Source organism: Balaenoptera ricei, chromosome 8 (genome assembly GCF_028023285.1).
Source record: "Balaenoptera ricei isolate mBalRic1 chromosome 8, mBalRic1.hap2, whole genome shotgun sequence".
Lineage (NCBI taxonomy): Eukaryota > Metazoa > Chordata > Mammalia > Artiodactyla > Balaenopteridae > Balaenoptera > Balaenoptera ricei.
Genome location: NC_082646.1, coordinates 42,681,576 through 42,693,492, shown reverse-complemented (window position 1 = coordinate 42,693,492; position 11,917 = coordinate 42,681,576). Strand labels below are relative to the sequence as shown.

The 11,917-nt window shown below is 41.2% G+C and overlaps 1 protein-coding gene across 1 annotated transcript in view; it reads right to left on the bottom strand.

The window, feature by feature from the left end:
- Window positions 1–1,203: 1,203 nt before the first annotated feature.
- Window positions 1,204–11,917, bottom strand: part of LOC132370144 (transmembrane 4 L6 family member 1-like) — a 34,218-nt gene continuing 23,504 nt past the window's right edge. Inside the window, exon 5 of the mRNA XM_059929897.1 lies at window positions 1,204–1,311. Within this exon, the coding sequence (XP_059785880.1) occupies window positions 1,204–1,311 (108 nt within the window). The remainder of the gene's footprint in view (window positions 1,312–11,917) is intronic.

The following is an 11,917-nucleotide window of genomic DNA, read 5'->3' as shown; positions in this document are numbered from 1 at the left end:
ATGCCTGGGAGAATTCCATGCACCTCTCAGAAGCCATGGCACTTACTTGCCCAAGGCAGGCCCAGGATTAGATTAATTATATATATATATATATATATATATATATATATATATATATATATGTATATTTTTTTTTTTTTTTTTACTGTTTTCACTGGCTGAGCAATGTCATTGTTGATAGAAAGACCCCCTGGGTGTCCCAGGCCTTCATTTCCGGCAGTTCTCAGATTTTATTCATCATGACCATTGGTGAGGCTCTCCATTGTCCTTAGTTTGCCATTTGGGTTGCCAGGCGGCCCAGCATGTCCTCCCTGTAGGATTTCAGATGACATGCTATCTGTGTTCAGCCAAGTGAGGTGGCTGGGCTAGTTGGCTATAATGATGTGGAGCTACAGGTGCTCTGTGCCTGCTTGGGGAGAGTGTGGAATAGTTTCTGAATTTTCCCCAGAAAGTTTACACCATCAGCCAATCTGATAAACTCATTTGTGCGAAGGACGTCCTGGTGTGGTGGGCAGACTTCTGGATTTTAAGTCAGAAGACTTGGATATAATATAATGGCTCAGCTTCTTACAAAGCTGCATGTGAATTGACCACCTCTCTGAGCCTTGCTTTCTTCAATTGTAGACATGGGTATATTCATATCTCTCTTTTCCACAAGCTGTTTTGTGGATCAGTGGGATAACGAATGTGAATGTAAGGGGCCATATGGAGGAAGGGATTTGTGAATAGTGTTGGGAGGGGGTTAGAGGACTAACCAACATGCCAACTCAAGTCAACATTTTAACTACATTTTCTGGAGAAAGTACCATTTCTTTCATTATCCAATTCAGAGGAACTCCATTTCAGGTGACTCTCAAATCACACTGCTAAGAATCCAGTGCCTAGAATAACAGGTGATATATGATAAGCACTCAGACAATTGACTGGGTGACAGAATAATTGGATGTCTAATGAACAGTGACCAGTAGATACTTTCTGGGTATTGTGGGGAGCATTTATTTACTGGTCTTAAAAGCATACCTTTAAGTATAGGAACTCAGATCCATTAATGATAAATAAAGGAAGCTCTAGGTTGCTCAGTAGCGAAGTAAAAAAAAAAAATACTACATTATGTATTATATCGATAGACTACAAACCCAGTATTGTTTTTTAATTTCAAAATAACTGTGTCAGTTATTGAACTATTGTCTCTGAGCTGCAAGCCTACTCTTCTCTACTTGGCTCTGGGGTTGGGGCTCTACAAATCACCTTTTGGCAAAGCACCTTTGCCAGCTGCTCTGGGTAGCGCTGGTAGGGGGCGCTAGAGGAGGGCTGGAAGAGGAAAAAGGGACATGGCCATGGCCCTATCTACTTGCTTCTGGTGCCTCTCAGCATTGCCCCAGCAAGGCTTCTTCTTCACCTCGACAGGGCCAGTTTGTTCCAATCAGCAGGTGAATCCAATTTGCAGTTTTCCCAACGTTTGCAGAATCAGCCTCACGGCAACACTCTCCCCGCCTGACCTGGGCCATCAACTCCAGTTGGCCAGTGCCTCCTCCTCAGAGGTCTGGATCCCAGCCCCAAGGCACCTCTCCTCCAAGCTCCTAGGTTTTAATCATTCCATCCTCTTCTCTTTGTTTATGCACCCTAGGGGTTGAAGCTTCATCCTGCACTTGTTACCTCTATTATATCTTAGTTTTCTCTTTTTGCCTTTTCAGGTCTTCAAACCTAGCTAACTTTTTTTTTTTTTTTTGTATCTGAATTCTTTTACTTAGGATAATTTTTTAAATTTATATATTTTTATTGAAGTATAGTTAATTTACAATGTTTCAGGTATACAGCAAAATTTTTCAGTTATAGATATATTCTTTTTCAGATTCTTTTCCATTATAGGTTATAACAAGATTTTGAATATAATTCCCTGTGCTATACAGTAGGTCCTTGTTGTTTATCTATTTTATATATAGTAGTGTATATCTGTGAATCCCAAATCCCTAATTAATCCTTCCCCCACCCTTTCCCCTTTGGTAACCATTAGTTTGTTTTCTATGTCTGTGAGTCTATTTCTGTTTTGTAAATTAGTTCATTTGTATCATATTTTTAGATTCCACATATAAGTGATATCATATGACATTTGTCTTTCTCTGTCTGACTTACTTCACTTAGTATGATATTCCATATGTCCATCCATGTTGCTGCAAATGGCATTATTTTATTCTTTTTTATGGCTGAGTAATATTCCATTTAGCTAACCATTCTTTTTTTTTTAATTTTTATTTATTTATTTATTTATTTATGGCTGTGTTGGGTCTTCGTTTCTGTGCGAGGGCTTTCTCTATTTGTGGCAAGTGGGGACCACTCTTCATCGCGGTGTGCAGGCTTCTCACTATTGCGGCCTCTCTTGTTGTGGAGCACAGGCTCCAGATGTGCAGGCTCAGTAATTGTGGCTCACGGACCTAGTTGCTCCGTGGTCTGTGGGATCTTCCCAGACCAGGGCTCGAACCCGTGTCCCCTGCATTGGCAGGCAGATTCTCAACCACTGCACCACCAGGGAAGCCCTAGCTAACCATTCTTTATATTAAATCATCTCAGTTCAAATAACTGGTATGGTAGTTGATGTGGTGTGGACTGCACTCGGATACCCTGAGTCTTAGAAAACCTTCAGAGCTCTAATGAGAAGTCTCTCCCTCTGTAGTGGTTGGTGGGTCCTCTCTGGGTAACCACCTTTCTGGAAGGGAAGCATAGGGTGCAAGGAGCAGTTAGATACATGAAGAGGCACTGCTTGTTCCTGAACATTTGGAGAGAACATTTGGCAGATCTTTTTGTGGGGGATGGAATTACAAATATCTCTCTCCTTGTCCTTAGAACTTTTTCTCTAGGACTTTTAAAATAAAAAGCTGGAAGAAACATTAAGGATCACTTAGTTCAATCTATTCATTTTATAGGTGAAGAAACTAAGGTCTAGAGAGGTTGGTATTTGCTTGAGTTCAGTTAATTAGAGCCATTGTCTGGACAGGAACTCACATCTCTTGATGCTTATTCCTGTGCATTTGTCACCACATCATGCTGTACTTAAGTTATAAACTCACCTTGGTCCTTCATGGGCTGATTAGGTGGGTCTCAGTCACATGTGGGCCATAGAGGGTAGTTGTACTTTCTGGAGTTATTAGGCATAAGATATGACTCTTTGGGGCTGCATTGAGACAAGGGCCTTGTATTTTTTTTCTTTCTGGAAGCCTCATATCTTAGCTGTCACTGGGAAATGACATTGTGAAAATGTGGAGGATATATAACTTTGCTTTGCTGGCTTCTAAGTGTTGAAGCCCCCTGAGCCTCAGGCTTTGAATCTGTCCTTTAGCTACATTCATTTTCTAGGTGAGCTCATCTAGTCCTGACTTTAAGTTCATTCTGTACTCCAGATTTATGTCTTCAATCTTGACCTTCACCTTGCTTTCCAGACACATATAACCAACTGACTATGTATCATCTCCCCAGGGACGCCAATAGGAAACTCAGACTTGACATGCCTGAAACCAAAATTTTCATCTTTTCCCCAGTTCCTAAGGCTGATTCTCCCCCAGTATTCTCCATCTCTGTAAGTGGTACCACAATTTATCTAGTTACTCAAGACAAAAACTTTGGAATCATCCTTGAATTTTCTCTTTCCTTCACCTCTATGTATAATTCATCTGCAAACCCTGTGGATTATACCTTCTAAATATATCCAGAATCTAACTTCTTTTCACTTCCTCCATTGCTCCACTCTACTCTTACCCAGACTACTTTAGTAGTTTACTAATTGATCTCATGTTTCCACTCCTGCTATCTTTCATTCTATTCACAGAACAGCCAGACTGGACTTTTAGAATTGCAAATCAGAGAACTAGAAACAAACATGGTGAGCCTTATGACCACTCCAGCTTGCTGTCTGGAAGTACTTTCCAGACTGTGTTTCAGGGAGGGAGAATCTAAGCAGAACATGGTGACCCTGCTGAGCTGAGGAGAGATTGGAGTTGGGAGAGGCTGAGGCTGCTAACATTTTAAAATCAGAATAATGAAGAGGAGGAGCGAGCCCCTTGTGTCTGTTGCTGAATACCAAACCGTGCATAGGGTAGAACTCCATGAGGTCAGGCAAAAAATGGCTAGAGTCCTAGAAATTGAAAAATTCCCAGAACTTACACCTGGAAAGCTGGAAGGTGTTTGTGTTCTAATCAGTCAAGGGATAGTACTACCGAATTCCTGGAGCATTCAGTATAGATCTCAAAAGGCTAATACCATATATTTATAGAGCTAAAATAGCCCTAGAGTAAAGACTACTTTAGATCCACACTAACAAAACTTAAAAACAAGTCTCAAAAAGATCAAGCTGGACTTCAAGTAATTTGTCAAACTGGCCAGAAAAAATTCAACACTCAATAATGTAAAACACTTTTTATAGAACACTTTTATAGAACAAAATTCAACACTCAATAGTGTAAAATTCATAATATCTAGCTTCCAAACAAAAATGACTAGACATGCCAAGAAACAGAAAAATGCAACCCATAGCTGTTGCTATTTTAGGGCCTTTGCATGTGCTGTTATCTCAGCCTAGAACTCTTTTTCTCAGATATCTGCATAATACCTCATTTCCTTTAAGTACATGATCAAATATTACCTCCTTAGAGAAGCCTTCCCTGATATACAAAACTGTCCTCATCTATCAATCTCATCCTGTTATTTTTTCTTATTCATGGTATTTTGTCACTAGATTACATGTCTCTTTGATATGTTTTTGTCTCGATATGTCTTATACAAAGTATATACTCAACAGACATAATGAATGATTGAATGAATAAATATGATAAAATATTTTAGTTCCCTTTGAGTAAGGCTAAATATGTTTACTTAAATATCTAGTAAATGCCACCAGGATTTTTCTATGTATAAAATGTAGTCTGCCTTTACCTAGTTATCTCATTAAATTTATACAACCTTATGAAGTCGGTATTATTATATTCATTTATAGATGCCATTGATTTATTTATCTGACAAATATTTGTTGAGCACCTACCATCTAATCTATTGATAGATGGATAGACAGATAGGTAGATAGATAGATAGATAGGGCAAAATATTCACAGTGTGACAAGCCAAGGTCAGGCCTACTACCTTACTACCTTGAAACCTTGCATTTGTGCAAGTAAAAGGCTTGTATAACTGGGGCAGCAGGATATTGTGAACCTGACATCCAGACATTAGAACCAGTGATGGGATCTTGTATTACTCTTGTTCTGGCTCTAAAATTGAATAAAAGGCAGCAGACCCTCACTTCCGGGCTTCCTTGACCTAGCAAATTCCTCTCTCCCCACAGTCTGCTGAGACCCCTGACCTTTGGGCATTCTCTGTGGGAATTGGGGAGTGTCACTGTCCATTTGCATCATTATGTACCCTTGATTTTGTGTAAATCCTTTTTTTAAAAAACTGAGTTTATCCTCTTCTCACAGACTTCTACTTTCTGGGCTACCTCAATTAATAGTATCTTCAGTCAACTCCTTCCTCACTCTTGCTTCCAAACAAACCGTCATCACATTCTTCCTCCTTAATTTCTCTCATATCTCTTCACTTCTCTCCAACCCCTTGCCACTGCCCTAGTTCAGGCTGTTAACTTCTCCTGTCTGGGGAACCGCAACCTCTTACGCCTTTATCTCCTGACTCCGGTCTTGCTCCTTACAATCAGTTCTCAATTCTCTAGCTAGGTGTGTAAAACTGATCACTTCACTCCCCCTTCTTACAACTATCTCTCTTCAGAATAAAGTCTGAAGTCCTTAGCATCACAGAGAGAGCATAACATTGCATTGTGTGTATCCTCTGCATTGCTAGCTGGCAGAAGTGCTGGAAAACCAGAGTGAAAGCATCCCTATTGAGTCTGCGCTGCTATTCTCTATAGTCCTTGAAGCCGACCTTTCTCTCGTGGTCTATATAAACTAAATTGTCTAGAAGGAAAGCATGCCGGGCCAACATTGACAGCATAATGCAGTTAAGAGCCATCATAAAAGCCAACACCGAATGTTCTACAGGAAGCAAAGAAAAAGATGCTTGGAGTGGCAGGAGAAGGTCGGAGGAAATGAGGCTTAAGTTTAATCTTAACGGATGCGTAGTTTTGCAGGCGGTCAAGGTGAGACAAGGCATTCTGGGCTGAGCATACAGCATGGCACAGGGGCAGAGGTGTCAGATGATAGAGGGTTTGATAGGTCACACGCCTGAGTCTGGCTGTATCTTGGCATGGGGATCACTGGAGGGTTTTAGAATCAGTCTTCTGTGTTGAAAGGTGACTTTGGCAACAATGTGTGGGATGGATTTAGGTGGAGACTGGAGGCAGGAAACCAGTGAAGAGGCCACTGCAATAGGTCAGGCAAGAACTAACGAGGGGCAGAAACAACACCACCAACTAACATCGATTCAGAGCTTACTGTGTTTCTGATGCACAGTAGGTTCCCATTTTAGCTCATTTTATCCTAACAACATTCCTAGGAGGTAAGGAAACTGAGGCAGTTTGCCCAGGGTCGCACAGTCAGGGACGAAGCTGAGATAGAATGCCAGGTAGTAGCCCAAAGCTTATGTCCCATGATGAATGGGACGGATTCTAGAGTCTTATAGGATATTAAGTAATTAAAGGATAAGTTCCCAGTTTCCTCCCAGAACAGTCCAGCTCAGAGTGCTTGATTTGACTTGTGAGAGGGTCACCAGAGGCCCATCCAACTTCCCCTGGGCATGAAGGACAGGAGTCAGGCCAGCTGGGGTGGCAGCTGGGCCGGTTTTGTACTTCCTCTGAGCTTGGTTTGTTTTGCTGCTGTCTCGTCATACAAAAATGTCACTGGATTTGAATTATGAGAGTCATTATAGCAGGCTGGTGCCAGCATGATGCATGACCAACACGCTCTCCAAATGAGAAGGAATGCTCCCTATGGGCTAACTTTAGCGCTCATATGGCTAATTAGAAGCTACAGAAAATGCCAGCATTTGAGATTTACCAGCAGCCTCTGTAAGGCGAAGCAGATGCCTCTGTTTTCTGTGAAGGACTAAATGAGAAGGAAATGAATTGTCACCACTTACCACTCAGCAACGAGCAAAACTTTCAAGACCAAAGTGACAAAAAGGGTTTAAGTTGGTATTTCCCAGATTATTTCTACCCAATAGAAATGTGAACTAATTTTAAGCTTTAAAATCAGACACACTTGTCAGCTATTAGTGATGGCTGTATTATCGTGCTTCTTTTCCCCAAATCGACCTGATTCTGCTCCATTGGCAGTTGGATGAAGCAGAAGCAAAGCAAGCAAGACAACTAGGTCCTTGAGAATCTCTGTAAATGTGAGAAAACTCTAGCAGCTATCGTGTTCATACAACGGCCACAGGTCTTTTAAAATTTTTTATTGAAATATAGTTGACCTACAATATTATATTAGTTTCAGATGTACAGTATAGTAATTCAGTATTTTTACAGATTATACTTCAGTAAAAGTTATTACAAGATAATGGATATAATTCCCTGTGCTGTACAATATATCCTTGTTCCTTATCTATTTTTTACATAGTAATTTGTATCTCTTAATCCCCCATGCCTATCTTGCTGTTCCCCCATTCCCACTCTCCACTGGTAACCACTAGTTTGTTCTCCATATCTGTGAGTCTGCTTCTGTTTTTGCTATATTCACTAGTTTGTTGTATTTTTTAGATTCTACATATAAGTGATATCATACAGTATCTGTCTTTCTCTGTCTGACTTATTTCACTATGCACAATATTCTCTAGGTCCGTTCATGTTGCGGTTTATAGGTCTTTTTGATGTGACAACATTCCTGGGGGCTTTGAACCTACTGTACTTTTGTGTCTTGTAATATAAGTCCATTGCTCCCCCCAACTAAATTAACAAAAACTTAACAAAATTTAAACAAAAATTAAATAGTTAAAATTTTTAAATTTCAGAAAGTTTTATTGGCAGCATTTTCATTGTGTTTAAACTTGTAGATCTCAAAGAATCACTTCTTTGCTTCCTTTAGCTATCTGATCAAAGCCACCTTGTCTGAGGGGTCTTTCCACCCACTGAATATAAATAAATACCAACATGCCTTTGCTTTGCCCACACCATTACTCCCTGATTCAGTTGCCCTGTTATTTTTCTCCATAATACTTAACAGCACCAATAAATGTGTTTGTCATTCATTTCTCCTTACTAACAAAAAGCTCCATGAGGGCAGGGACTTCATTTTGTTCACTGCTCTACCCCCAGTGTCTAGAACAGTTCTTGGCCCATAGTAGATGCTCAGCAAATATTTACGGAATGACTTAATAAATAAGTCCTAGCCTACTTCTAATTACATTAGTCTAATGCATATTCAGAGTTCATGCTAATCTTCAAGCGGCATATTCAAAAGCTGTCTATTTCATTCATCTCCTTTTTCCTCATGTCTTGCTGGTTGCCATGTGTTTGCAAGGTTATAGCACTCCTCACATGTGGCAGAATTTTCTTTGATTTTGAGAATCATTCCTACTGTCAAAGGTCTCAGCCATTAGAATGTGCAACATTATCCTTTTCTTATCATTTTAACCTCCTTCTTAATCCTACTTTTGTTTCCATTGTAAAGATGCTCTTCTTCATAATCTTAGTAAATTCTTAGAACTATCCAATATGTCAGAAGGCAAAACCACTGCTGAGACCTCGTGTTGGTCACAGGCACTTTGGCTCTGGAGTTCAGCTTTGCTTTTGTGGGAGAGTTCATACCTCCCAAGTTCACAAATAGACGAGTTTCTCCACTCCGAGGGATGCATAGCGTTATGCCACTGTCCCTATTACCTGGCCTCCTTCGTGTGCCTCCTAGAGGCCTTAAGATGTCCAGCTTCCTCCCTTTGCTGCTGCTGTCCCCTCTGCCTGGAATGGCCTTCCTTTCCCCAGCTCCAGCTTCTCTCCTCTCTGGGTCTTTCTCTGGTACTGGTCTTATCTTTTCAACCAGGTTCTGATCTGTGAGATTCCATGTAAGGAACCATGGACTTGGAGTCAAAAGTTCACCTTTGAGCCTCATGTCTGCTTCATCTTGGGCAACCACCTCTGAGCCTTGGCTTCCTTCTTGGTAAAATGCTGATAACCATTTGTCCTTGGACAATGAGACATGACTATTTTAGGGTCAGATACGACCGTATAGGAAAAGGGCTTTGGAAATGATTCAGCTTATGCAAAGGTCCCAGACGTTATCATTAGAGGATTTTTGTGTGTTATACTTGTAAAGGGAAAACACACTCACTGTTTTCCTTCAGACTATTCCATACGATACTCTGAACGCTTCTGTACTCTCATCACCAAATGTATGGTCATTTTTCCCACACCAGGCAATTCTGTGACACCAGTTGGGTGTCTGACAATTTAACTCAGTTCTGACACCACCTGGAGATAGCATGAGATCCCACAGGTTAATGGCTCAGTCTCACAAGACATCCCCTCCCCTTGTTGCCTGTAATTCCTACTACTGGCTATACATCAGACATTTCTATACACCCTTCTTGGGTTTGATTAATTTGATAGTTTGGCTTAGAGAACTCAGGAAATCAGTTTACTTACTAGCTTACCTGCTTATTATAAAGGATATAACCGAGGAAGAGCCAGATGGAGGAGAGTCCCGGGGTAAGGTATGTGGGCAGGGTTGTGGCGCTTCCATGGCCCCTCTGGGCTGCGCACACCACTCTCCCACCAGCACCGCCTCGTGTTCACTGACCCGGAAGCTCTCTGAACCTTCTTCTTTTGTTTTTTTTCTGGAAGGCTCATTGCATAGGCATGATTGATTAAACCATTGGCCAGTGGTTACTGAACTCAGTCTCTAGCCCCTCTCCCTTCCTGGAGGTCAGGGGTGGGCATTGGGGGTGGAATTGAAAATTTCAACCCTCTAATCCTGGTTGGTTCCCCTGGCAGGAACCAACCTGAGGGGCTTTCCAAAAGTCACCTCATTAACACAAACTCAGCTGTGGTTTGAGAGAGTCTTGTGATGAATAACAAAAGGCACGTTTATCGCTTTTATCCCTTAGGAAATTCCACGGGTTTTAGAAGCTCTGTGCCAGAAATGGAGAAAGACCGAAATACCTATTTCTTATTATCAATCACACAGTCTCACAGGGCTGCCTCTAGAACAGTATGGCCCATGCTAAGAACTTCATATAAATCCCAGGTGATGGGTGGTGGTTGAGTGACAGAGTACATTTCAACTATAATTGCAAAATGAAACTCTGCCCAGAACTGGCTTTGTTTCCTTTTAGGAACCTCAGCACCTGGGCCAGGGTGATGAAAGGGGGGAAGAGAAAAAAGAAGGAAGCTGAGCTTTTAAAGAGCTTTGCATTCTGTCTGTATATACTACTTTGTATAATTACATTTCCGGAACTCCTTCCCTTTGCAGGTTTGGAACGTTTACTCATTCATTCTTTTGTTTATTCATTCACTAAACATTTAATGAGAACCATTATGCCCTGGGCATGATAGAATATGGTGCATAAGGTACATCCTGAATCACAGCTGGGTGGAGCAATCCTGTGTGACAGCAAGATGGGTGCCATGACGAGATATGTCCAGGGGTGGAGGGAACACCTAGTCCAAACCAAGGGGTTACCAATTATTCTCAGAGTATTGTTTGCATGGAGGGTAAGAGGGTACAGTGGGTGTGTGACAGCATGTGTTAAGGCAAGAAAACATTTAAGATAAAGGAATCCATTGGACTCTGCTGTTCTGTTCTTGAACCCATGTCTTCAGTCACTTTAGGGCTGAATTGCTGGTTTATCAGGGGTCGGGTGGCCTGGTCCTTGTCTCCATGACATGGAGTAATTTTTTTTTTTTAACATCTTATTGGAGTATAATTGCTTTACAATGGTGTGTTAGTTTCTGCTTTATAACAAAGTGAATCAGCTATACATATACATACATCCCCATATATCCTCCCTCTTGCGTCTCCCTCCCACCCTCCCTATCCCACCCCTCTAGGTGGTCACAAAGCACCGAGCTGATCTCCCTGTGCTATGCGGCTGCTTCCCACTAGCTATCTATTTTACATTTGGTAGTGTATATATATATATATATATATATATACACACACACACACACACATATATATATATATGTATATGTCCATGCCACTCTCTCAGACATGAAGTAATTTATTTAGACCTATTCTCGGCATAGCCTTGGAGGAAGAGGCCAAGTCAGGGTCCCTACATAAAAATCCCTGTGTTTCTCGACTGTGTCTTACTCATTTTAGCCATCTGTGGATAAGGTCTGATACTCAAACACAGGGAAAGCTAGTTGAATCTGTTGGGAAGGAAGAAATTTTCCTCTGCCCTTCTAGGTTCTTCTGGCTTAAGATTTAAATTGATAGGAGAGAGATTAACAGGAGAAAATGAAACAAAAGTTTAATAACATGTATATACGGGAGAGCCCCAGGAAAACTGAATATCTCACCAAAATGGCTGAAAGCCTGACCTTAAATATCATCTTCGGCTAAAGAAAAAATATGGTGTTGGGGATAGTGGTTTGGGACTTCAAAGGGGAGGAAGGTAATGCACATGAAGATGGAAAAGCAAATGTTTGGTAAATAAATGTTTGCTGGGCCACGCAGAGACAATGGGACACAGGGTGGATTCTGATCTCTAGCCCCGGCCTAGAGTTTCCCCACCACCCCAGACCATATTCCTTGAAGATATCTCTGGTGATGCTCTATTCTGGGAACAGGCCCTCTATCTAAATTATTTTAGGAAGTTAGGGTGAAGGTCAAAGTCTCTTCCTCAGTCCCTTTGGGCCTTGATTGTTTTCAGCTGGAAATAATCCACATGACGAAAAGACATTTTGGGGTGGCAAATTTTGCTCCCCTACAAGTTTGTTTCCAATTTTGGATAATTTTACATCTCCTAGACTGCAGCTTGGGTAGGTTGG